This window comes from Lynx rufus, unplaced genomic scaffold (assembly GCF_022079265.1).
Source record: "Lynx rufus isolate CCGP_SWC_20201006 ecotype Redwood Valley unplaced genomic scaffold, mLynRuf1.p SCAF_8, whole genome shotgun sequence".
Lineage (NCBI taxonomy): Eukaryota > Metazoa > Chordata > Mammalia > Carnivora > Felidae > Lynx > Lynx rufus.
Window position 1 is genome coordinate 73,306,727 of NW_025814896.1, and position 27,965 is coordinate 73,334,691.

General features: G+C 37.4%; 1 protein-coding gene across 1 annotated transcript; it reads left to right on the forward strand.

The window, feature by feature from the left end:
• On the forward strand, window positions 1-26,130 carry CUNH2orf73 (chromosome unknown C2orf73 homolog). Its single transcript, XM_047069847.1, has 5 exons — window positions 1-26; window positions 4,083-4,296; window positions 10,807-10,960; window positions 24,790-24,905; window positions 25,694-26,130. Exons 1-5 carry the CDS (start codon window positions 1-3, stop codon window positions 26,060-26,062), a joined length of 879 nt encoding a protein of 292 aa, XP_046925803.1. The 3' UTR covers window positions 26,063-26,130.
• Window positions 26,131-27,965: the final 1,835 nt, after the last annotated feature.

Genomic DNA, 27,965 nt, shown 5'->3' on the forward strand with positions numbered 1-27,965 from the left:
ATGGAGGGAAAGGAGGATAAGCGGCAGTAAGTGCTGGGGTTTGGTTTTCTATTTCCCCTTACAAAAAATATTTCCCTCCTTAGGGGACGGTGAAGTGAGACCCGAAGGGGGTGGGGGTGGGGTTGGTTCTCAGGCCATCGAAGCTTTTCCTCTTCCATCCTATCTCTCCTTTCTAGTAGTTGAGCGCTGACAGTGATACTTTTTAAAACACGCTGTTTACTGGGCACCCACTGTGTGTCAGGCACCTTACATGCATTACCTAGCCTGAAATTCTTCAAGTCCTGTCGAATCATCCACTCCTTCTCATACCCCACAACTAAATTACTAGCAAATCCTGTAGGCTTTATCTTTAAGATATATCCAGAATCCACCACCTCCACTATCATCCCCACCCTGGCCCAACTACTGCTAGCATCTCTTACCGGGATGTTGTAATGTCTCTGCTGCTCTCCTTGCCTCTGCAGCGTCCTCAACACAGTAGTCTGGTCTTTTTTACAACGCAAGTTAGATCACTCTTCTCCATTGGCCATTGTAGAGTGAAAGCTAAGGCCTCTGCTGTAGCCTATGGGACCTGCACAACTGCCCCTCTTCCTTTATTTGGTCTTCTCTGCTGCTTATCCTCTGACTCCAGTCTGCTCCAGCACCTAGGCCTCCATGCTATCATCTGCAGTGATTCTCAAGTGTGGTCCTCCAGCCACATCAGCATCAACTGAGAAGCGATTAGAAATGCATATCCTAGGGGCACCTGGGTGGCTCAGTCGTTAAGCGTCTGACTTTGGCTCAGGTCATGATCTCACCGTCAGTGAATTCGAGCCCCACATTGGGCTGTGTGCTGACAGGTCAGAACCTGGAGCTTGCTTCGGATTCTGTGTCTCCCTCTCTCTCTGCCCCTCTCCTGCTCATGCTCTCTCTGTCTCAAAAATAAATAAAAACATTTAAAAAAATTTTTTAAAGTATATCCTTGCAGGCTCCCCACCACAGACTTACTGAATCTGAAATTTGGGGTTGAGCACAACAATCTGGATTTTAACAAGACCTCCAGGTGATTCTGATGTACCCTAGATTCTGAAAACTATTGACCAAGGTGTTACACTTAATATGACATGGAGCCAGGAGTATTTGCTTTATGTTCGTCACTAAACAATGGTTCCCAAACTTTAACCTATATAAGAATCTCCTGGAGAGCTGGTTAAAACAGTTTCCCAGGAAACCTGCCTCAGGTTGGGATGGGGCCAATGAATTTGTACTTCTAACAAGGTAACAATTTATGTCAATGCAGCTACTCCTGAGACCACACTTCGAAAAGCACCACCTTCGAGAAGGACAGGTGCTTCTGCTGCAGTATTTTGGCAATTACAGTTCACTCTGCTAGAATGGTCTTCCTCAAATATCCTCTTAGCTTGTTCCCCTCTTTCCTTTTTTCAGTTGCCACCTTCATAATGCAGCCTCCACCCTGTCTAAAAATGCAGGCTCTCTCCCACATACATACACTCCTTTTCCCTGCTTTATTGGTGTCCTTAGCACTTAATGCCATCTAAAAGACTGTATGTTTTACTTATTTGCTTTCTCATCTGCCTTCCCTCACTAGAATGTAAGCTCTGTGAGGGCAGGAAGTTTTGTTTTGTTATTCCTTTATCCTCAGTGCTGTGAACAGCACATAAGTCAATAAATACCTGTTGAAAGAATGACTTACTCAACGTTATTGTCACATCTCTCATAATAGGTATTCTTGCCCTTACCATGCAAATGAGGAAATCAAAGCTCAGATAGTAAATGGCAGAGTTGGGATTCCAACCCAGGTCTGACTTTCTTCACTGCCCATTAGTGTTTTTGTGTTTCCTTCTGGTAAGAAATTACTACAAAATCATATAGTTCATGTTTATGTGTTAATCTATACTCACATCACAAATACTTTAATTGAACGAATGCATACATATGGAAGCGTGTAGCCACAGTCCTTGTTCAAGGACCTGATGGCAATACAAGTGTACTGCTGAGTTACAACCATGAGAAGCAGATAGAAAAAACTGACATCAGAAGTCTATAATAAATCAATCATGACCTTTAAACAAATACTTCTGTCTCTGGAAAGGTAATAGAAAAAGCCTTATAAATTATTTACACTTTACCAGTAATCAGTTTTTCCAGACTCTTTAAAGAGGGCAATTTTTGTTGGGATTCAGGGAACTAGAATCCAAGGGTGCTGAATATTGTTTGTATGTGTATTGGAGTGGGGGTTGGGAGTATACAGCTACACTCAGCCAGACTGAAAAACAATTCCAGTTGGGGCACCTGGGTGGCTCATTCGGTTAAGCATCGGATTCTTGGTTTTGGCTCAGGTCATGATCACTTGGTTCCTAGAATCAAGCCGAGTCAGGCTCTGAGCCCGCTTGGAATTCTATCTCCTTCTTTCTCTCTCAAAATAAATAAATAAATAAACATCAAAAATAAAACAAAATACAGATGCACCAAAAATATGCAAATATTATCATGGCAGTCCATTTACCTGTGATGAACAGGATGCTTCCCCAGATGGCTATGTAATGATGAATGAAACAGTCTTTTCACCTTCATGGAGCTTACTGACTAGTAAAGGATATTTATAGTGCTTACCACAAACAAAAATCTAGGTACATAAATTATAAATTGTGTTATGAAAGAAAGTACTAAAATAGAGACTACATAGGGCAGGAAGCAGGAAATCTAGGAAAATCTTCAGAGGAGATGGCTCATAAGCTGAGACCTGATTGATAATGGACCAGTCCTGCAGGGAGCTGGGAAAGAGCTGCCCAGGCAGAGGGGAGAGTGTGTGCAAATGCCCTGAGGGGGGAAAACTTGTGCTTCCAAGAACTGAAAGTAGGCGGGCTGTCTGGAGAAGGGAGGGGAGAGAGGTCTGAGTGCCTTTGAAGAAATTAGTTGGAGCTGGGTCACATGGCCTCAGAGCTATGATAAGGAAGTAATATTCACTGTAAATGCAATGCAAAGCTATTTGGTGTTTTTGTTTTTGTTTTTGTTTTTTAGTTTATTTATTTTTGAGAGAGAGAGAGACAGAGAGAGAGAATCCCAAGCAGGCTCTGCACTGTCAGCATGCAGCCCCACACGGGGCTCAGTCCCACCAACTGGGAGGTCATAACCTGAGCTGAAATCAAGAGTCCGAGGTTCAACCAACTGAGCCACCCAAATGCCTCTTCATCTGGGGCTTTTAATTGAAAAGATGGACCCAGCCTTGGTTTGAAGTTAAGGTAGAGGTTATATTTTAAGGGCCAAGACTATGCAGAATTACTGACTTTCTCTATAAGTTTGGAATCCTATTTATTCATCTTCCATGGGTCAGGGCTTTGATTTTAAATGCTTTTATGTAAAAAAGTATTCACATTCATCTATTTCATCCTTACCATTTATTTTCCCAGTATGTGAGATTTTAAATTACTGCCTTTTATAATGTCTATCACTCTTTATTTCAAAGGAGAAAAATTCTATAAATTCTTTCTAAACATTTTTTAACATTTAAAAATTCAATAACGTTCATTTTTTTTGGTACCAGTGTAGTTATTAAAAGCAAAAAGTGATGAGATTGAATTAACTGATCTGATCTCTATACAATGCTCTTTTCCTGAAAAGATAAATTATAGTGGTCATTTGTAGCTTTTATAGGTTTGCCAAGTGAACTTTTAAAGTTAAATAGCTGTCCTTGTCTGGGTAACTTATTTTTACTAAGTAACTTTTAAAGAAGATGAATTAAGATTAGCATGTACCTTAGCTACATGAATGAAACTACAAACATGATCTGTAACGTTATCAAATCACTATTCATTCTTTACTCCAAGCAAATCCAAGTCTGTATCCTGCACTGGTATATTGTTATGAATAATCATTAATAACACAAATCCCTTTATCTCTTATATGAACTGAAATGAAAAGATACCCGTCCATATTTTAATACTCCCTTATAACTATTAATAAAACCTAAATTGTCTTGACTGATACTCGAAATATATTTAAATTTTATTTTATACAGTTACGACACAGTATGGAAATGCTCACTGGGGTAAATTATTTACTATTTAATTCTGTTTTTTCAGACAGCATAAAAAAATAGAAGATGCTGGTATAGAGTATGTAACTGAAAAAAAAGAAGAAATCAAATATGACGAAAAACCCGGGAAAAGTGTACAACGTTCAAAACCATGTGTCGGGAGAGGACGTGTATATTATGCAAAATTCATTCATACAAATGCAAGAACATTGAATGAACCAGTTCCTTACATAGATCCCCAAAAAGGGCCAGAAAAACAGGTTGGATGGATGTTCCTTATATACAAATACAGATTTAGATTCAGAAGCTGTTTTGCAGGATAATTTAGTCACAGACTACGTAAAGGATGTGACATAGCTCAGACTAATACTTCTTATAATCCAGTAGTTAAAAGCAGTAACCTGGGACTATTCTTACAGATAACTGTCACATACAAACAATATATAAATAAGGAAGGAATCCAAATAATTGTTTTTCTAGATTGGGTCAGATTATAGCTACTTAGTAGTGCTTGGCAGGTACTGAAGAAATCGATAATATTGTATTTGTGTCACATATTCTAAGATAAAAATTTCCCATGATACTCTGTATAAAATAATAGCTACCATTTATTTAAAGTGTATGAAGTGCTAGGGATGAGCTAAGTGTTTATATAAGTTATATAAGTTATATACTTTAATCTGTGTGATAGTTTCTAAGAGGTACTATTGGATAACATACCACAAAGAAGTAAATGAAGATATCTGAGATACATTACAATGTTACAGTTGTGTTTCTGACCCTGGACTGTTGGTTTAGTCGAATCACACTTTTATTCACTATTATACTAAATATATTCCATTATCTTTTTTCTTTAAAGTTAGGCTTGTTGAGGTATAATTTATTGTATTTCTGTTACTGATGTTACAGATTACCACAAATTTAAACACTAGTTTAAAGCAACACCAGTTTATTCTCAACATTTCTTGAGCTCAGAAGTCCAAATTTAGTCTCATTGGCTATAAGCAGGGCTGGTTCCTTCTGGAAGACCTAAGGGAAAATCCAGTTCCTTGCCTTTTCCAGCTTCTAGAAGCTGCCTGCATTCCTTGGCTCGTGGCCCCTTCCTCTTCAAAGCCAGTAGCATGGCATCTTCAAATCTGATTCTCCTGCCTCCTTCTTCCAAAGATCCTTGTGATTACATAGGGCCCACCTAGATAATCCTGGTAATGTCCTCTTCCCAAAATGTTTAATTTGGGAAAGCCAAACATCATAGCTGCAAAGTTCCTTTTGTCATTTAAGTTTATATGCAGTTGTGATTTAACTTACAACTTAAATGGAGATTTCTTTTAATGACCTGTCTTCACCTCTGTAACATCAAATATTCTTGTCATAAGATACATGGCATGCCAGGACACTGTATGTGAATGGGAGATCTTCTTGGGGCAGGAATTCCTGTAGTCAAATATGCTTTAATGTCATGTAGTAAATCTTTACATGGGCAGTTTTAAGGCTATTTTGTTTTATAAACAAGCAATTTGGGATTTCAAGATATTGATAGTCCAGGCCTACACTGGGGAAATAAGTCTAGTGCATAAATCCAGGTTAGTGAAGTTCCCATGTTTCTTACAAAGTTAATGAAAGACTCTCCTGAGCTTTTTTATTCAGGGCTGAATTAAAACCCAGCTGTTAACTGAACCCATCCTTACCTTGGAGGTACTAAGAAAAGAAGTCAGTTTGAGAAGAGAGATGTAAAATGTAAAAATCTCAAAAGTTAATCCAACTACTTTTCTCTTACTCCTAGTTTGTAGGTGTCTTGGAAGCTGCTGTCAAGATTGGGCAACAGAGTAGCAGAGTAGTAGGATTCTTGTTATTTGGTGCTAAAGGGCTACATGAGTCAGAGGCCTGTAAGAGAGGGTAGAGGTAGCGTTAAAGGAAGGAAGAGGATTCGTAGGAAAGACTGCTCCTGGGTATGAGTGAGGAGGTACAAAGGAAGAATGAAGGTGCATGCCAGAATTAAGAGTGAATGTGATTTGGGCATGGAGTGAAGGCAATGGTCCTATTTAAAAAACAGAACAAGAACCTTAAGTGACTCAATTCCACATACTTGAGTAATGCTCGTTTCACAGATCTGTACACTTTGTTCCTTTATTTAAGATGACAAGTTTCTTCTTAAAGGTTAGTTGTTTTTTGTTTGTTTTTAATTAACTGGTTCGTAGTAGTACTGGCTTTAAAACAAAGATGAAGAAAATAAAGTTGCCTAATGTTTAAATGGACTGCTGTCTTATGTATTTTGCTAATATCTTACGAACCTAACACCAGGTTGGTTGATTTTACTTACTTACAAGATATTTAAATGAAACAATCACACAGTTCAACCTAGGGACATAAAATTGGAGCTTCCAGAAAAAGTAAAAAGGAGCTGTGGCTCAGTCACTTTCAAAGAAAACAGTTTGGTGGTCTTGTGTTTTTAAATATTGGTATTTTAGTGGCCCTTGGTAGCTCAGTCAGTTAAGCGTCCGACTTCGGCTCAGGTCATGATCTCACAGTTCTCGAGTTCGAGCCCCACGTCGGGCTCTGTGGTGACAGCTAACAGCCTGGAGCCTGCTTCAGATTCTGTGTCTCCCTCTCTGTCTTTCCCTTCCCCCCGCTCATGCTCTGTCTCTGTCTCTCAAAAGATAAACATTAAAAATATATGTATTGGTATTTTAAGAGATTATGCTAGTTATTATTTTCAAAGCGTATGTTTCAGAGCATTAGCCCTGCCTATGTACTCAACAAAATAAAATTCCAAAGTCAAATACATTTTGGAAAAGCTGAATTTTTAGATCTTAAAACTTTACAAATCACATTTGTACATAAAGGCTCTAAGAAATCCTGTGATAAACTTATTTAACTTTACTTCTCCCAATATTTCCCAAATTTATCTAACTTTGGAATCTTGTATATAACACCTATTAATACGCTAACAGAACTGGTATTCCAAAAACACAATTCAGGAATAACTTTTATCGGTGACATGACCTGCTTAAAAAGAGGTATTGTCAGCTCTCCTGGTCTCCACAGCAAAATGGAGAAGAGCATAGCTACGGTGTAACTCCCAGTGTTTCCCGTAGCACTTCATTTTGTTAAAGCCATTGAACTCTACTAAGAAAGTGTGTGATTCTCTAAAAGCTGTTGTCAGAAGTCTGCATTTCCCTAGGAACCCATGAAGCACGATTTTGTGATCTCTTATGAGCAGCCATCTTTGCCACACTGCTGCCATGGAGGTCTGCTCCCCACCTCTTGCATTCTCTTAACCGGCTTCTCCAGGGTGCCCCCATTGCTTTTACTACTTCTTCCCCAAAGATTCTCCCTTAATTTCCCAAAGAATGAAAAGTAATTAGTGTCTCCTAATGCACTTCTGAAGGCTTAGGGATAGCAGTAATATAACAAAGATTGTCCCACATTGGTTTCCAATGTGGCTAAGGAGCTCACAGTGTAATGGCCAACAGGCCTTCCAGGGGTGGGGATTAATGGGAGCCCTCTCCTGAGGAATCTCCAGATGTCCCCTTACCATGGAGCTCCAATGACTGTGATTCTGGGGCGGCAAAGGAGGCAGGCCTTGGGCTAGAAGGGAAGACATCCTCCTTTCTCTGTATTCAAAGTTTTGAACTGACAGCAGCTATCCTGTTAGGCAAAACCCCTTCCGCAATCCACAAAAGATGGACTGACCCCTGAAGTTCAGACAAAGCAATCACAGTAGAGGATTTTTCCTGGTTTGCCTTGTTTCATCATAAATAACTCATGTCAACCCCTCACCATCCATTTCAAGTGATGGTCCACAGAGCAGTAAATTTTTACTAGACTTTTACTTCAGCGTGAGGCAAAGGGGGGAAAAAAACAAGCTTCCACCTATCCCTTTAATCTTATAATCTCTTATGAGCAAATGTTGGACCAAAATGGTATGCACATGTGCATGGGCCCATACACACTCTCTCTCTTCCAGGAACAAACCAGACTTTTCAGGCAAAGGGCAGGCTCTCCAGAAATAGAAAAGAGAAAAACAGCATTTTTTTGAACTGTAGGATTTCCTTCTGCTGAAGTGAAGATTCATCCAATTTATGACACTAATCAGAATACCTCCACCAACTCTGAGGTCTTCAAATCATCAGTCACACTTCGGGAGCCATTGTTCATTCTTTGCTTTATATTTTGTGAAACTAAAGAGACCATTTTGGCAAAGTTCTAAAGTTCATGCTTTAAGGAGAACTTTTGCATTATACTCTTGTTCAAGAAATGATTGAATGCTTCCAGGCATGTCCTAGCAGTTTGTTTTTCCCAGAGTCAGTTATCCAGTAACCTGGGTGTTAGTAAAATAAATTTCTGATCAACAAAAGAAGATAATACACAGTGTGCTCCTTAAAACCTTTTTAGAGAAGATCTTTCTCAAGATACTTACTTAAAATCTCTTTATTGTTACATTGTCACTTCTCAAATAAGTTAGGTAGGTGTGTGCTTATCTGGCTTTGCATGCTACAGCTTTTTTTTTTTTTTTTTTTTAGAGCGAGAGAGAGAGGGAGCGCATTAGAGTGCACGTGCAATGGAGGAGCAGAGGGAGAATCTTAAGCAGGTTCCATTCTCAGCACAGAGCCCTATGCAGGGCTTGATCCCACGACCCTCGGATCATGACCCATGCCAAAATCAAGAGTTGCACGCTCTACTGACTGAGCCACCCAGGCACGCCTCTACAGAAGATTTGATAAAGCAGTGTAGCACAGAAGTTAGAGGCATGCAGAGATGGGGGCAGGGGTCTGACTTGGACAGCTGTGCTGCCTGCTAGGGATACACTTTGGGGAAGTTAATCTCCCAAAAGTTTTCTCATCTGTAAAGTGGGTATATCTACTTGCAGAATCGTGACAAGGCTAAGGGAGAGAAGGCCTATAAATTTTAGACCTCGGGGCATAATAAGCACTATGATAATTGTGCAGTGGAGGAGGGCTGCAAGAAGCAGGCATTCTGACAACAGTTAGATGTGACTATTTTCAGCCAGATAGTGAGAAGACACCATCTGTTTAGTAATCTGTTCTAGAATTCCCAGGATCGACATCAAGTAGTCTTAATTTTGATAATTCACCTTTCAGCTCTTTCTGAAAAATGAGGTATTAGCCCATCTCTCCTAGTCTCCAAAATTCCCTACTTCCTAAATTTCTTTGATCTCTGCAATCTTATTCATTACCCCTGGTTACAATTTGTTATTGGCCTAAAAACCGGCACTCATTTAAAGTTGCCAAGGGAGGTCTAGCTCTCTCTTTAATTAGTCAGGGCTCAGTTCCCTCTTAGGTCCCCGTTCATCCTGTCTTTTTCGAAAAGTTTGAGGATAATTCACTTAACGAAGAACCTAAAGTTGAGTAGCTCTGACTTTCAGCTCTGAACTGTGTAGTCTTCTCCAAATTCTTAGTCCTTCTGTGATTTTTTTGATGTAACAGATTTTTTTTCTCACAGAAAACCCTATTTTTTGCTGCCTTTGGCATATTTCATGAATTTCTTCTATCTAAGCTTCTTGACAATCTCCTGACAAGTTGACTCCATGAAATTATTATTTTTTAAAATTTGATACTGTGTACCTCTTTTACACATGCCTGTCTTTTTAGAAACTAAGCTGGGAGCTTACTCTCTATGGAGCCAGATAGATGTTTTCAAATGCCTCTTACTTTTTATATCAATGTAGCTTCAATTGCACTGTCAGAATTTTACTTATTTGAATCTCATATTCATCCCCCTTGAATCATATTTTTAAAGCCTCTGACTATAACATCATGGTTGATTTTTTAAAAGCCTGTTCTCTTTCCTCAAAGCCCAAGGTAGGTGTCTGATTATACCCAAAGTTACTTTCATTGTCTAATAATATCCAAGAACTCCTGGTTGTCACAGTTGTTTTCTCTCAAGGTTGTCTCGGGTCTAACCGATCAACTAGATTTAAAAAATACATATTTAGTTAGCATTAAGTGGAGTAACGGTTCCCCTCACTGTTTTCACAACTTCTAAGAGATCAGATTGTAATATGTACTAACGGAGAATCAATCAATTCTCCCTTTCCTGGATACCTAAGGCAGGTTTTACCATCAAAAATTCAGTAACATTGGAGGTATTTTTCCTTTGAACAAAGTTTTTTTCAAACTGAGGCATTAGTGAATTATAAATCAATGTGGGTTGCAACTAGCATTGTGAAATGAAATAGAAGAGATAAACGATAAAATAGAGAAATAGTCAAGCATATAGTAAGAATAAGTGTTGTCTTGTAAAACTTAGTTTTATGTATGTGTATGCATTGTGTGCTCTTATATGATATGAGGTATATTTCATGGTGTTGATCACAGACTAAAAACTATGAAAACCACCATCTTAGATGATAATACATTATTTGTACTTTCATAATGAAAAGTATAGAACATAATTTTTAGATTAAATCATATATACACATGTATATACATATATATAATAAAATGGTAGTACAACATATAGAAATATAACTACTTGGTTGATTTTTACCACTCCATCTGTTGATAGAAAGTACCTTAAGAATTTAGCAGCTATATTTTAGCTAAAAATACATGATAATTCACTTTTAAGTACCATTTAAAAATTTAAGTCCTTGAAAAAATATACTTATTCCAAGATTTCAGAATTCCATTTCGTACTAGAATATCCAAAAGCTTATTGGATTGAATTACTAAATATTCACAGATATCAAGTAGCACATGAAAATGTCCTACAGTATCCAATTTTGTGTTTCCAATTTTTTTCCCTTAAAGGGTGACTGGTGGTCGCACAGTAAAGGAATGGAACACCCCTTCCAACCACCTTATGACACTAAGAGCACCCAGAGGAGTGACTTTAAAAAACCAACATGTCCATTGGTTTTGCCAGTCAAACACAGCAAGTTGCAAAAGCCTTCTTGTGGAATAGGTAAGGTTAGCTATGATAAAACCTCTTTCCCACTCTCTGAGGTTATTCCGCTCTCAAATTAAAATGCATTACATGTACTGGCACCTCCTGAACAAAACTAAATGAAAGAAAAACCCAACACGTGTAGAGATGACTGCTGTGGAGGCAAAAACTAAATTTATAAAGTTGAACAGATCTTTTTAAACCACAGAACTCTTAAAACTCTTATTGTAAGCATAAGCATAATGCATTCATTCCAAGAAAAAGAATAAAGAATGCTATGTTTTCTCCACTTACTGACCACCTCACTCTTTTTCCAAGAGATTATTTCACAGGACTAGTATCCCACCACACATTGTAGGAAATACTATTAACATGGACCACTAAAACATTGTCAGATATAAAAGTTATTTACCTGACAGTATCATAATAATAACCTAAATCTTTCACATTTAGTCAAGTGGTATCTGTTTCCTACCATATGTCTTAGTCATCTCTACTGCTGAAGTAGATTTAGTAAATGTTAAAGAAATGCAAGACCAAGTCAAAACAATATAAAAGTTCATAAGCTAAACTTCAAATAATTTTCTGAACATGACAGTAGACAACAAAGGATTACTTTTAGTAGTCAACAGGCCTATTTTAGCCTCTGTGATCTGGCCAGTGTAGTTAAGATACAAAGGGCAGGTAGACTGAAGGTCAGGATATTGGAAAATAGTCATATTCAGCATGATTTCCACCTCAAGGGTGGTAGTTAATGGAGAGAACTGTTAGATAATCCGTAACATGGTCTGTCCTTTAGAAAGGTAATGAAGTTTTCACTTGTGATTCAAGATGGCAGACTGAACACAAAAATCTAAATCTCCCACCTCCCAAGAGTCTATTCAATGACAACAAAGCAATCAACCCATAAAGATGAAGAGAATGGAAAGAAGAACTTTCTGTGGTGTGGGAAGGAATGAAAACTTGGTGATAGATTAAAGAGAGCAAAGAAGCAATAGCTTAGAAAATATAGAGGGAAATGCAGCAAAGAGCCAATCTGCCTGACAAAACCCCAAAGTAGCTGTAGGCTCAGTCAACAGGCACAGCAGAAGGCAAGAATGAAGGGGGAAGGGGACAGTCCAAGGGTTACTTAAAAGCCTATCTTTTATTTATTTATCTTTTAAAAATTTAAATGTTTTTATTTATTTTTGAGAAGAGACAGGGCATGAGTGGGAGAGGAGCAGAGAGAGAGGGAGACAGAGAATCCGAATCAGGCTCCGAGGCTCTGTGCTACCTGCACAGAGCCTGACCCGGGGCTCAAATCCACAAACTGTGAGATCATGACCTGAGCCTAAGTTGGATACTTAATCAACTCAGCCACCCAGGAACCCCGAAAGTCTGTCTTTTAAATAACCACTCCAGTTGTGAACACTCTACTCTATGCCAACATTAAGACTAGTTGAGCCCAATATCTAAGCCAGATGTCAACTACCACACCAGTTTTTTTTTTTTTTGTAATTCAAGTTGATCTCCTATCCTAGTCTTAGTTTAAGAATGGACAGCCAAAGTACAATTATGCAAAATTATTCTTTTAATGTTTACAGGGTAAAGTCAAGGAATTATCACAGAGCATAAAACAACAACAGCAACAACAACAAAATAAGAAAAATATGAGAGAATTAAAGTAAAATGGAGTAACAGTCTGGGAGGTCCAACTTTTCTGGAGCTCCAGAAAAGCAAAGAATAAAAAATGAAAGTGGAGATAATTATCAACACATAACATTCATTGAGCACATCCTATTTGCCAGGCACTTTATGGAACTTTCTAAATATTTCCTCATTCAATTCTCATACCAGCCCTCTGGAATATATTAGTATGGTAATATTATTAATACTCTCAATTTTCAGAGAAGAAAGCAAGCACAGGGTTTAGATAACTTGTCGAAGGTTACATAGCAAGTAACTGCTATTTGAACTCAATCTACCTATAATTCTGTATTCTACCAGTATTCTACACAGCCTCTAGACTAGGAAAATTTCCCCATATAAAAGAGAAGCATTGGAAGAGTCTAGAGAGTGCTTCCAAGTATGAAGAGGAAAAAGATACAAACTATACACCGTTATGAAATTGAAAAGCAACAACTATAAAAAGAAGATTCTATCAGTTCCCATAAAGAGAAAGAAAAATAAGTCACCATCTAAGAAATAAGTATGGAATTAAGCAGCACTGATGCAAAAGCACAACAGAATTTAGGTCTTCAAAGTTTTCAGGGGAAAAGATTTTTTTCCTTAGGAAAGGGGATTTATTTCACACCGATACTACAACCATTCTTTTTCAAGTGGCACCAGGTATTGAACGCACTGAGAAAGAAATGTAGTCCTAGCTCAATATTTGGCCCTTAAGTGAACAAAATTCACATAATTATATCATAAACACTATTTCATAGTTTTCAGCTTTTAGCATCATAAAGACAGAATATGGAAATACTAAATGTAGTTACAGAACAGAATTGTGTTATTAGCCTTACCAAGAAAAGCACATATCCAGTTGATAGAAGATGGGAAGTAGAAGAGAAAGGTGCTAATATCTTATTTAACATGAGTATTCAAGATACTATCCTAAACGGGTGAATCAAGGAACAGAAGTTTAAGATTGAAGTCAAAAGAACTGGAACAAATTTATCTCTCTAGCTCTGGCCTTTCTGCTGAACTTTGAACTCCTATCCAGCCACCCACCTAACATCCTTTCTTGGAGAGCTCATCTCCTTTCAAATTTATGATGGCTAGAATAGAATCGTTCATTTTCTCCCTTCAAACCTATCTTTTCAATAAATGCCACTTCTATTCCCCCTCAAGTTTTGATAACCTAGGAGTCATCCCCAAACTCATTACTCTCTCTATCCAATCCATCAGCAAATCTTGACACCTCTATCTCCAAAATATACTCCAAATCTTCTTACCAATGTCATACAGCTTCTGTTTCCCCGCTTCCTCTCTTTCTCCTCCAAAATGTTTTCCACACCATTGTTAGAAGGATCTTTTAAAAACACTCATGATATCACTTTCCTCCCTTAGATCCTCCAGTTACTTCTCATGGTTTGTAGAATCAATTTCAAATTCCTCACCATGGCCTACCTGTCAGTCTAATCTATGGAATCAGTCTGTCTCCTATTGCTCATGACATCATGATGGGGGATTTTGAGAAGGGGCATGTAACTCAGGCCAAGGAGGCAGAAAATGTTCTCTAAAAGTCATGGTTGTTTCTAAACCAATTTATGCCTGTGTACTTGTTATTGTATTTCCACAATTTAATATTCTTATAAATCAAAATCTGAGTACTAGAAGACTTTCTATAAAACACTCAAAGTTGAATACTTTGGAAAGGCTTGCCAAAAGGTCACTAACTTTTGCAAGTGCTAATTAGGTGTAGACAAAATCACTATAAATAAGAGGAGCTGGAGTGAATTTTTTAAAATCTTAAAGGATTCTGTACACATTTCATTTCAAATGTGTCTTTAACTTTCCAATCTGTTTTAAAGAAACAAACTAGAAAGGATATATTAGCTATGTGGTTTGTGACAGAAACACAAAGTTCAATTCCAGTCAATGGATACTTCTGCAAAGGAAATGCATTGGCATTCCAACAAAAATGTGGTGAATGAACTGGTGAGAATAACTAGTATCTAAGTTTGGTATTTATAATTTTCTAGGAGTCTTTGTCTTAACTTTTTTGGTTAAGTAACCAGTCAAGTCCAGTTCTTTCTCATAAGGAGTGGTTGCTTCTACTCTGGTTCAGTATGGGACATGGTAGAAGATGTCACCAGAGAGCTAGGCTTTGTTCTAGAATGACCAGGCAAGGCCCAGCCATTTCATAAGAGATGCCCCCAAGGTCAGTACCTGTGGTTCTGTTCTGCCAAGCCAATCTGTTTTCCCAGAGTGGAATCCTCCAAATCTCTCCCTGGAGAGGGGAACAAAAAATCTGGGAATTTCTCAGATAGTCCTCTCTTTGCAACTTCACCTTGTACCACATGCCATGATCCCTGCCCTTGAGATATCTGATACCTGCATTTTCTGAGCCTTACTGGGACACCACCCCATCCCCGTAAGCACTTAGTTTCCAGCTTTTTGTGGTCTACTCAAGTTAATTGCCACTTAACCATCTGCTTTCTGGCTTCCAAATTTGTTAAGATCTTTGTTCTTCTTTGGTTCTCTTTTTTTCGAAGGATTGAAGCTCTTTATTTTTTTTTATTTTTTTTTAATATATATGAAATTTATTGACAAATTGGTTTCCATACAACACCCAGTGCTCATCCCAAAAGGTGCCCTCCTCAATACCCATCACCCACCCTCCCCTCCCTCCCACCCCCCATCAACCCTCAGTTTGTTCTCAGTTTTTAACAGTCTCTTATGCTTTGGCTCTCTCCCACTCTAACGTCTTTTTTTTTTTTTTCCTTCCCCTCCCCCATGGGTTCCTGTTGAGTTTCTCAGGATCCACATAAGAGTGAAACCATATGGTATCTGTCTTTCTCTGTGTGGCTTATTTCACTTAGCATTACACTCTCCAATGGATACAGGAGTACTGATGCATAGGGGCACTTGTACCCCAATGTTCATAGCAGCACTCTCAACAATAGCCAAATTATGGAAAGAGCCTAAATGTCCATCAACTGATGAATGGATAAAGAAATTGTGGTTTATATACACAATGGAATACTACGTAGCAATGAGAAAAAATGAAATATGGCCTTTTGTAGCAACGTGGATTGAAGCTCTTTAAATGTCTCTACTATCATTGTACTGGTGTTTGGGGAGGAAATAGGGGGAAATGCACATTTTGAATTTGCCATGTTTAACTGGAAATCATGGTCACTTTATCATCATCCAACACTCACTCTCAGAATTTAATACTGATTTAGCACTTACAGTGGTTTAACTGTAGACTCATTACTTAAATTTCATCATTTTATTTACTCAGTTCATGAAGTGGGAATAATAATCCCTACTTTGCAGGATTGTTATGAGAAATAAAAATATGTGAAGCGCCTACCACAACGTACTATGTGCTATGTTGGTACATACTAGACAACAAAGGAAGCTATTTCTATTATTAATTTTGCATTGTACTAAGTTATGTGTTTAGTTGGAATTTAGCTTTGAAAACAGGTGTGGAAGTCTCTCTTTTCCTTTTCCCCACCCTCCCTCTCCCTTCACCACCCCCCTCCTACTCCTCATTCTTCTGTTTCTCAGTTCTTTTATTGGTATTTCTCATTGCCAAATTCTTTACTGTTTCCCAGATCATAGTACGATACCCAGACACAACAAATGTTTATTGATTAATGATAATTACATACTATTCAACAGATTAAACTAAAGACATACTGTAATTTAAACTAACATACACACTATAATATAGGCCTGCAATTTATTCATATTTTATTTTTTTTTCAACGTTTTTTATTTATTTTTGGGACAGAGAGAGACAGAGCATGAACGGGGGAGGGGCAGAGAGAGAGGGAGACACAGAATCGGAAACAGGCTCCAGGCTCCGAGCCATCAGCCCAGAGCCCGACACGGGGCTCGAACTCACGGACCGTGAGATCATGACCTGGCTGAAGTCGGACGCTTAACCGACTGCGCCACCCAGGCGCCCCTATTCATATTTTAGATGGTGTTTGGGTACTAGTGAAAAGGGTTTTTAAAAGAAAATATTTTAGTTTAGCATTTTAAAATGTGTATATATACCAGTTTGTATAATCCAGATTTGCATATATATATGTATATATATGCATGTATATATATGCATATATATATGTATATATATATGCATACAGACATAGAAAATGTGTATGTAAACATGCATAATACCAATTAAAAGTCATCTCCTGGTCATTCTGTTCCATCAGCCCACTTAATTACGCTTGGTCTTTGGCATTTCAGCAATGTCATCTTGTGCTGATAATGAAAGTGCCCTTTATTCTTGTACTACCACACAATTTCCTGGCCGCCATCCATGGTCATTTCAACAAATGGCTATGCTCCATCATATCTGAGTCCCTGTAAGAGTAAGTGTTCACTTTGGGTTTTTTGTAATAAAACTTTATAAATTGGAAAGGCTGATATAATTTGTGAAGGAAGTCATTTACACTTAAATGAAACTTTGGCTGTTTATCAACCGTTTGCTATTTTAATGTTTTTCTTAATTGAAATTCAGATTATTATTAAAAATAATTTTCTAAAGTAGGATTTATTTTGTGTTGCTTTATTTGTCCCAAGGTGTAGCTTAATGATTTCCTGCCATAGATATATTCAAGTTTTTTTTCACTGTATTTTGAACATCTATAGTGTTATTTTTTACATTAATATTTTTATATAAGATCAAAATAAATACCATTTAGAAGAATGGAGTTTCTGATAGAAAAATATTACTGATGAATGTTTTTTAAGCAGACACAAAAAGTTAAGATTTCTCAAAGTAAAAGCTGCTACATTCCCACCAATACAAGAATTAAGTTGTGTGTTTGAATAAATCCTGGTTTTGTTGATAAAATATAGACGGCTAGACACCAACTTGTTTTGTGTATCCTTGTTTAGAAATTTTCTATTTTAATTAGATCAAGTTTCCAAGAAACAGAGAGGGGATTTCAAACATTCTTCATGGACTTTGCCTTATGTTTCGTAATCCTCATATAACAAGGCTTCTTTTAAGTAATTACTTTGGGTTCAATTTGAATTCTGAAGTAGAATAACCACTAAGAATTTGAATATCTTCTTTGATGTTTTCCTACTTAGATGTTCTTTACTATTGTTGGTTTGTTTAAAAGTCTCATATATATGCATAAATGCATATGGTAGTTATGTCTAATTTTAATAGATATAACGTCTGGGTAAGGAATTTCTCTGATAGCTCAGATTTCCTTTCCTCTCCCTTTATTTATTAGTCCCCATAAAGAAGTGGTTTTTTTTAAGTTGTTATTTTTGAGATTCTGAGAGGTTCTAGATCACTACTTAAAAGATAAGTCATTATAATTGACTTAATTGACTTCCTTCTGAAGTATTTCTGTTGCTTAATTGCATAACAAGTCACCCCCAAATTTAGTTGTCTCAGACAACCATCATTTTATTTACTCATGATTCTGTAATCTGGGCTAGGCTCAGCTGGGCAATTCTTTGGCTCATCTTGGTGGTGGGCACTGCTGTGGCTGCATTAAGTTGGCAGGTCATCTAAGGACTAGATTCAGTTAGGAGGCTGGAATGACCAGGCCTCTCTTTCTACATGTGGTCTCTCCATGTGGGTTCTCCAGTAGGGTAGCTGAACTTCTTACATATCAGCTCAAGGTTTTCAAAAATGCAGAAACAGAAGCTGAAAGGCTTTCTTAAGGTTTATGCCTAGAACTGGCAGAGTGTTACTTTTGCCACGTCCTGTTGGTTAAACCTAATCTCAAGTCCAGCCCACATCCACAAGAAGGGGACTGTACCAGGATATGAGTAATGGGAGACCAATAAACTACGGCTATCTATATAACAGACCACCACAACATCCCTAAATTGTTCTTCCCATGATAGTATAGGAGTAGCCAACTCTTCACACTTCTTTTGTCAGAAAATGTCTTTAAACTGCCCTCACTCTAATGAGCGAAAGTAGAGCTGGGTATACAATTTTGGGTTTGTGGTTATTTACCTTTTGTACTTGGAGGATATTATTCCATTGTCTTCTGGATCCTATTGTTACATCAAATCTGCAGGAAATCCAATTGTTAATCCTTTGAGAGTAATATGTTTCAGGATAAGATTTTTAATATTTAAAAGGGGACTTTGTATATAGAAAGAGTTATTTATAGTTACTTATGATTTAAATTAATATCCCAGATTTAATATTACAAATGAAAAATATTTCTTTCCTTAAGCCTTTAATTTTTAAATATTGTTTCACTGTCATTGCAAGGCTCTTTGTTTTTAAGGGTTCTGTAGAGGTGGGGAGGGAAGCACGAAAACTGGGTAAGTTAAAATGTCACTTTTCTTAAATAAATACTCCTTGGGTTGTTGTGAGCTTTTGGTTAATTTCCAGAGTTTTTTCATCTTAAGTTTATTTATTTATTTTGAGAGAGAGAGAGTGCATGCAGGGGAGGGGTGGAGAGATTGAATCCCAAGCAGGTTCTGCACTGTCAGTGCAGAGTCTGTTGTGGGGCTCAAACCCACGAACCATGAGATCATGACCTCAGCTGAAATCCAGAGTCAGAAGCTTAACCAACTGAGCCACACAGATGCCCATAATTTCCAGAGTTCTGAGAAGTTTATTTTGATTCTTTTTGTCAGAGTTCTCATTGCTATTATGGAGGAGCAGCTTTTCAAAGGCTCTTATTCTGCCATTCCCACTGATGTCCTATACCTTTCAGTGTTTGGGTTAAAAATGTTTCCACTATTTATTATTTTTGTCTGGCATGCTGTTCACTGAACAGGAGTCCTAAACCTTGATGTAATCAAGTTTTATCAACTTTTCACCTCTGGATTGTGCATTGGGTATTTATAAAGAGTTTTCCTATCTTTAAGTCACAAAAATATTCTACATTTTCTTCCTTGCTTTTATAATTTTACCTTCCATAAATATGTCTTTAATCCTAGAGTCTGTCTTTATGTGCAGTGTTAAATAGAGGAGATATTCCATTTTTCTCCACGGAGAAGTATCCTGGATGCCATCTACTAAGCAATCCATGTTTTCCTTGTTGCTTTGGACTTCCTTACTTGTATGTTACGGTTCTCTTATGGGTCTGCCTCTGAGCTCTCCATTATGTTCCTTTGGTTAATTTTTAGGACTTGGATCAGTACTAATGTATTTTAATTTTCTGAATTTTTAGCTTGTCTTAATATATGATCAGGAAAATACCCATTCTTTGCTTTTCCTTTTCAAAATTGACCTCTCTATTTATGGACTTTTATTTTTCCATTTAAACTTTGGAATTTATGGCATTCTTCAAACTATCCAGGTAGAATTTTGATTGGGTTGTGTTGACATTATAGAGTAATTTAGGAAATGGTCACTTTTATAGTAACCTACTATCTCATCCTATCTAACAGAGTGGGAAAGTCTATTCAGACTTTCTAAAAATTTTTTTTTAATGTTTATTTATTTTTGAGAGAGAGAGAGAGGATGCACAAGCAGGGGAGGAGCAGAAAGAGAGGGAGACACAGACTCCAAAGCAGGCTCCAGGCTCTGAGCTGTCAGCACAAAGCCCCATGCAGGGCTTGAACTCACGAACTGTGAGACCATGACCTGAGCCGAAGTTGGACACTTAACCAACTGAGCCACCCAGGCACCCCTATTCAGTTCTATTTTTATGTCTTTAAGAGAGTTAAATTTTTTTTCTCTGTGGATGTCTTGCAAGTTAGTTGTTAGTTTCTAAAACCTTGATATTGTTCAGTTTTTGTTCCCACAGAGAACATATTTTTTGTTTTCTTATCTAGTAGATTATGGTTTTGATTTTTATACACTTAACTGCTTACCTTCCCATATTCTTACTCTCATACTTTGTTGATTCTAGTGGTTTATCTATTCAGGTAATCATGTTACCTACAGATAATGACAGTTTTTACTCTTCTTTTGCAATCATTTTACTACTTTTTTCATATATATATATATATATATATATATATAATATTCTCCAGTATCTCCATTAATATGTTAATAAACAGTAGAATTTTAGTTCTGAGTTGTTATGGGTATACTTATTTTTTGTTGTTGTTATTTAGTCCATGTCTTTTTAAAGAAATAAAAAAAATTTGTTATTTTCTTCTATCTTATGTACTCTCCTTGATTTATTTCTATTCTTATTTGAGTTCTTCCTCTTGGAATTTTTTGAGGTTGATCTGTTTTATGGGGAAATAGTCTGAGGACTTACTTGCCTCCCAATATTTTTTTATTTTGGCTTCACAGTTGAATGACTGGTTGGTTGGATATAAAAATTCTAGGCTTGAAATTCTTTTCCCTTTAACATTTTAAAAATATTAATTATTATCTTGTGTCCAAGATTGTTGCTGTGAATTTTAATATAGATCTGCTTTTTCCTCCTTTGTAAGTAATCTACCTTCTCTTTTTCAAAGCATTTAGAATTTTCTTTGCCCCAGATAACCTTATATTTCTCTATAAAGGGTCTTGGATGTGAGTTTTTCCTTATGTACCCTACAGGATTGGGAGGAGAGTGAGGCAAATGAGAGACCCAGGGAGCAAAACTTGATGAGGGACTCAGTCCCAGGACTGTGCAAATGCCTCCTTCAATTTTACATCCCATGGGTCTCACTTGCCTCAACTTACTCCTGGACCTGCCACCCTGCTTGGTAATTTGTGAGCCCTTTCAACCTGAGGTCTTTGGTCTTTCTTTAATTCTTGGATATTTATCATTTTTTAAAAATAGGCTCCAATGTGGGGCTTGAACTCATGACCCAAGATCAAGAGTCACATGCTGCACCGACTGAGCCATCCAGGTAACCCTATCATCATTATTTCTTTAACCGTTTCCTTCCCTCTGTTTCTTTACTTAAGTCTCCTGAATTCTACCATCCATTCTTTTATATTTTAATTTCTTTATCCTTTGCTGCTACCTTTGGGAGAGTTGGTCTTTCCAGTTCATGAGTCTTTATTGATCGCATCTTTTTTAATTTAGTTATTACATTTTCTTTGATTTCTGATATTTACATGATTTTTTTTTATTGACCTCTTCTTCTTGCTTCATAATAATAATACCTTCTGTGTCTTTGAGGATATTTTTTATGCTTATTTTAAATTCTTGGAGAACTAGTTCCAATTACTCTGCCTCACATAATATATGTTTTAAATTTTGTTGTCTTTCTTTATAGTGTCTGTCTAGTTTATCTTAGGTCATGTTCCTCAAGGGGTCAACAGCCCTGTGGGGGGAAAGTCTAAGGACTACGGTCTGGCTTTGTGTGCCTCCCAGTGAATTTAAAGGAAAGAAAAGGAGGGTGAAGCTGGAGAGTGTCAGACCCCATAAAACCAATTTTGACCATTTCCATTTGCTGTCCCTGTACTAGGCCAGTTCTCTAGTCAGAACACCACACCTCCCCCCCTTACTTTAAACTCTTATAAAGAGGCATCACAAGAAAAGACAATCTCTTAATGTTTTCAACCCTACCAGTACTGATGGTTTCTGGGGAATGGTAGCAGAACAAATGCCTAAGAGGACAGCATGCACCCATTTTCATCAGCTCCTTACCTGGAGGGATTTCTGTCCTGTTCGAATGTTACTAAGTTGACAACAGATGGCTAGGTAGTTGCCACCAGTTTCTTGCCCCTGAGGCAAGCAATGATCTTCCCAAGGCAATGTGGGGGGAAGTCAAGAGCAGGTTTTGAGACCTCTTCCCCCCTTATTCTCTCTTGCCCAAACCTGACCTTCCTACCATCCAGCCCAAGCTGCCACCAACCCTTCACACCAGTCCACTAAAGCCTTTGGGTTTCTCAGAGTTGATAGTTCATCAGTCCTGCTTCTTCTCCCTTTCATGGTTTCCTCTTTCATCAAGATACAAGACCCTCTCTAATTTGATCCAGCATCTTTCAGTTCTGGAATCATATTATTATCTGCATTTTAGAGAGGAGGGAATTGAATTTCAGTGAAGGTAAGTGATTTGTACACCACTAGGAAATGTGGTAGGGCTAGAATTTAAGAACATGTCTATCATATCCCAAAGCCCATGCTTTGGACACTCCATTAACCCCACCTGATGAATCACTGAATTTAGAGCTGTTTCATTTTTTTCAAGAAGTTATCAAACTATGTTTCTAAAAACACTAATGTTCTGTGAGCTGGACCATGGCATTCACCCAAAACCTGGTAGTCTTTTCCCAACTGGTAGAAAAAAATATGTATAAGTTATGGTTAGAATTTTCTCAATGTCATAGTTGCCCACACATTTTTAATAACTCTTTGGCACCTGCTGTTCCTTAGTGCACTAACAAATCCTAAAAAAAAAAAAAAAAAGGTAATGATTAAGAAGAAATGCATTTTTAGTAACTTACCGCAATTAAAAATCAAGAAAATTGGGGCGCCTGGGTGGCGCAGTCGGTTAAGCGTCCGACTTCAGCCAGGTCACGATCTCGCAGTCCGGGAGTTCGAGCCCCGCGTCAGGCTCTGGGCTGATGGCTCAGAGCCTGGAGCCTGTTTCCGATTCTGTGTCTCCCTCTCTCTCTGCCCCTCCCCCGTTCATGCTCTGTCTCTCTCTGTCCCAAAAATAAATAAACGTTGAAAAAAAAATTAAAAAAAAAAATCAAGAAAATTGGGGCACCTGGCTGGCTCAGTGGGTTGAGCATCTGACCTTTGATTTCAGCTCAAGATGTGATTTCATGGTTCATGGGATTAAGCCCTGCGTTGGGCTCCATGCTGACAGTGGGGAGCCTGCTTGGGATTCTTTCTCTCCCTCACTCTCTGCTCCTCCCCATTCATGCTTGCTCTCTCTCTCTCTCTTTCTCAAAAATAAACTTAAAAAAAAAAAGAAATCAAGAAAATATTATCAGTTAGCAGTTTTTCCCTGGTAATGAGGAAAGATTGCCATTTCATATAATGTAATATGTAAATACTTAAAGATTCCTCATTCCTGCTAGTAAAGTTAGTTTATATCAATGTCTGAATTCTGAATTGAATTCATGAATGCTTAGTAAGTATGAATTTACTAACATATTTCTCCTTCTTATATATTCTCCCTAATTTTAAAGGCAAGATTTTTAAAAAATTAAATTTCATTTTTTTAACAGTTAACACACATGCATATGATACAAAATTCAAATAGCACAAAAGTATATACAGTGAAAGTGAATCCCCATCTGTCCCCGAGTCACCTAATTCCCTACCCCTGTAGCTATCACTTTATCAGTTTCTTGAATGTTATTCCAGAGATATGGTAGGTGTACATAGACTCTTATGTATCAATTTTTTATAAAAGGGAGAAATTTTTAATTTTTCCTTGACATAATTTTACCTCACTAAACTGAGAGTTGCTGTGACCCTTTTTATAACCTTGTGTGCTAAAAGTAAAAATAAAATGAATTTTAAGAGTTATTAAAAATGTAAAATAGACAGAGACCAATATAATGAACCCCCTATATACCATTCACCCAGCTAGAAAGATTATTTAAAAGTGATTTTTAAAAGGTTTAACACTCTTACAAGTTTTCAGAATGTCTGTCAATGGGAAATGAAAAGAATCACGTGTTCAGCTACCACTACAGCAGCCCTGGGGTTTTCCAGTTCATTCTGTTAGTGCTAAGTTGGGAACAACTCCTGCATAAATTTCTCATAGCCTTTCCAGTAGTAAAAATATAAGTTGACAAATGATTTGTACTTACACTTTTCCTAAAATTTTGGTTGGTATCTGGGCAAGAAGCATATCTAAAAGACTTTTTTTTTTAAGTTTTATTTATTTACTTTGGCGGGGGAGGGGCAGAGAGCAAAGGAGAGAGAGAATTCCAGGCAGGTTCTGCACTTCAGCGCAGATCCAAATGTGGGGCTTGAACTCACAAACCATGAGATCATGACCTGAGCTGAAGTCAGATGCTTAACTGACTGAGTCACCCAAGGGCCCCTCTAACAGACTTTCAAAGCCATTATTGCATTAATATTAGTTTTGGAATTTTAGTAATATTTAATATTAGTTTTAGAATTTAATAATTCACATATGGGGCTAAGTTGATTGCTTTGATTTGGTTCTTTTCATGGAGAAAGGATGATGCATCCATTATATTTATCCATACCTAAAAGAATTTACTTTTATTACAATTGTTGATAAAGCATGATTATGAATATTGATTATATTTCCACATACAAATCTAATTTTTGTCCTCACTTCACGCAATCTTTTTTTTCGCTCAGTTCCACTTGCCTCTCCTGAAGCATCAGCAGAACTTCAAAAGAATTTTATAGAACACATCTCTTATTTACATCAATACGATGCTAGGAAAAGTCCCAATGAGCTCATCCCGGGAAAGGTGAGTATTCAGAATCAATTATTTAATATTTTAGGATGGGACAGATTTATGGCAGAATGTTCAGCCTTCTCAAGTCATAACCATCTTTCTAAAAGTCTATTTAAACAAACTAGCATGGCTGATAGGATAAGATCTCAACAACACGCCATGGTTAAAACTAAGGAATGATGTCAGAATTTTGGATCACAGTCTTTGGAGTTTGGTTTAAATTATTGTAATCATTCACTTGAGGTAATATCAAAGCAGTTTGATAAGCTTTTGGATATGCTTATGTGGGTGTGGCAGGGGAATGTATGTAAGATTTACAAAGCCAAACAGCAATGTAATAGTTGCTGGATTTTTTTCCAACTGCAAATGTTTGTTTTCATATTTCACCTTAAGTCTTTTGTTGAAAACTAACAGGCATTTGGGATACAGTCACAAACCCTTAGGTCTATGAACCACAAGTTGCCCTATAGAGCAAGAAATGAATTTGATATGATTAGTCTTAAACAATCCAACTGATAGAACTGTTGAGAATGAGAAATGAGATTCTGCTTCTTTGACTTTCTGCGTTTCCTTTCTCGTTTATTTTCTGGCATGCCCTATGTTATAAGTGATTTAAAAGTTTCACTAATAATGATTATGCCGCTGTCTTGGGTTTTGGAGTCAAGTGACAGCCAATGAAGAGGCAGAGAAAGAAGTACCTGCCTTGCCAGGACTTGAGCTAACACATGAACTGAGTTCCCAGCTGCATCTTCCAGCAACTTGCGTGCCCTGGTTAATGTCAACTTTGTTTTCCTTTCCAGCGACATGGAGCTTTTGTGCAGACAGAGATAAAACCAGGGAGTAGGCCAATAGTTCCTACGGGAACAGAGGTATTACGGAACGCTGCGGGGTCATGCTCATCAGAACAGTCCAAAAAAACAGAGAAAGGAAACTCAGCGGAAAGCAAAATGATCTCACCAGGTCTCTGTCGACAAAATTCCCCAGAGCTGTTAGAGACTGAAACTCACTTATCAGAAACAGACGTCAGAGGGGCAGCCAAGGCATGCCCCAGAAGTCCTGAGAGAAGAGAGAAGGCTGCAGACACCTTCCAAATAACTGCAGTAAATGCTCTTCTCCCCAGGCATGATCCTTTAAATCCACCAATAAAAAGCCAGAATAAATCAGGATAAATTACCTTCTTCAGATGAAAATCTAATCCTTGGAATGTAGACAAATTTCAGAATCACCATACAAGCCCTCACAGTTGCTTTTTCTGTTATCAATAAACTAAAGAAATTCAATTTACATAAATGGGAAAATGAAAAAAAAGACAATTAAAATACACCAGAAATTTAAGAGTGGTCTCTAATGAGTGGTGGGCTATGAGACATATTTTTGTGTTATATTATTTATAAACAAAACAATTTTGTTTTGCATAAAAATGAACATAACTGACAAATATAATACTTTTAGAGGAGAGGCCCTATGAGATAGTCATTCTCTGGGATCAAAGCAGGGTTGGATTTTGGTTCCACCATGTATGACTTGTGTGACCTTGGGTGAATTACTTAACCTCTCTAGACTTCAGTTTCCTTGTCTGTAAAATCAGGATAATAGCAACTTCTCAAGGGTTAGTGAGCATGAGATTATGCACACTGATCGGTAAGTGACCAATGTAATTACATCATCACTATTACTATAATTAAAATTTCCATTTAAGGATAATTTCCTCCTATAACCTTAAATTTTCCTCTTTATTCTTAAACTTTTAGTCCCTCTATATACAATTAAGAGTGTGAAAAATCTAAAAACATTTCTCCTGGTACTAGTTACACATACACACACACACACAATTAATTCAAAGACATTTGGGTACCTAGAATATAAAAATATTTCTTACATTGTTTTCTATTTTACTTAGAACATTTCTAGCACTAACTCAATCTTTGCTTTTTAGATGAGTTTGGTGTAGTTAATTCTACCAGCTCTTGTATTTGGCACATTTGGTGTGCCAAAATGTGTCTATCAGAAGCTATGTTCTATTGCACACAAGTGGAAGTAGGTGGAATATCTGTGCCAAAGGAGTATTTATATGCCCAGCAAATTTCCCTGGCAATATATCAGCTTCACACTGTTATCTGTAGTGTTGACAAAAAAAAATATAGGTGTATCTTTATCCGTTTCTCCTCCACTAAAGAAATTTTAATAGACTGCAAATGAATGGATGGCATTATTCTGTATTTGTGTATTGGGGACTTTCTGTTCTTGCAATATAGCAGGTTAAGGGTAATAGTGAACCCCTTTCATTACAAACACCTTGAAATGCTAAATAAAATGAAACAATCACATATGTAGCCAAGTGCACAAAACAGAGAAACCCTCATGTTCCAAAATAGAGAACTTGCTTATTTGTGTATCAGTATATTTCTTGAAGATCTTTTGTCAACACGTGTAGAGTATGTCATTATTTTAATAGATGAATAGACTTCAATAGTATAGATATACCACAGAACTGGAGCAAAAAGAATATAAGCTTAAGTATATGGGTAGGGAAAGGGCAGGGGTGGGGTTTGATAGCAAAGATGGAGAGAGAGGTGTTAAATGCTAGGCACTTGAATTTTAATTCATATTGGAACAGAGATGGAACGTATGGCCTCCAAAGTACAGCATTGAGATTGAAACCCACATAAAGCTACAGCCCTCAAACAGCTGGCCAACTGGTACAAGACAGACTGGAAGAATTTCACTCATATGACCAAGCAGATGCAAGAAAGTTTGCCTCTTCCTACAGCTACAGATAGTTAAAATCTTTGTGAGAAAGTAAAACCTCATGTGTACCATATTCCAGTATGGAATATGAACTCACATACAGTACCTTTCATAGGACACCAAATTTACATAAAAATTAGTCCTGCTGGTGCTACCACTGAGCTGTCTGACTAAAGTAAATGCAAAACCCTCCTGGAGAGATATTTCTACAAACCACAGATGAAACAGTCCCCACTGAAGGTAAGGTCACAAACAAAAATTGCAAATCACACACAAAAAGGAAACCCAACTGAGTAAGAGTCTGCAGTAAAACAAAGAGAATGG

Coding starts and splice junctions, on each gene's coding strand:
- CUNH2orf73 (XM_047069847.1), top strand. CDS start 1: ATGGAGGGAAAGGAGGATAAGCGGCA. Junction 10,961..24,789: donor AAAGCCTTCTTGTGGAATAG/GTAAGGTTAGCT, acceptor TTTTTCGCTCAG/TTCCACTTGCCTCTCCTGAA. Junction 24,906..25,693: donor ATGAGCTCATCCCGGGAAAG/GTGAGTATTCAG, acceptor TTTCCTTTCCAG/CGACATGGAGCTTTTGTGCA.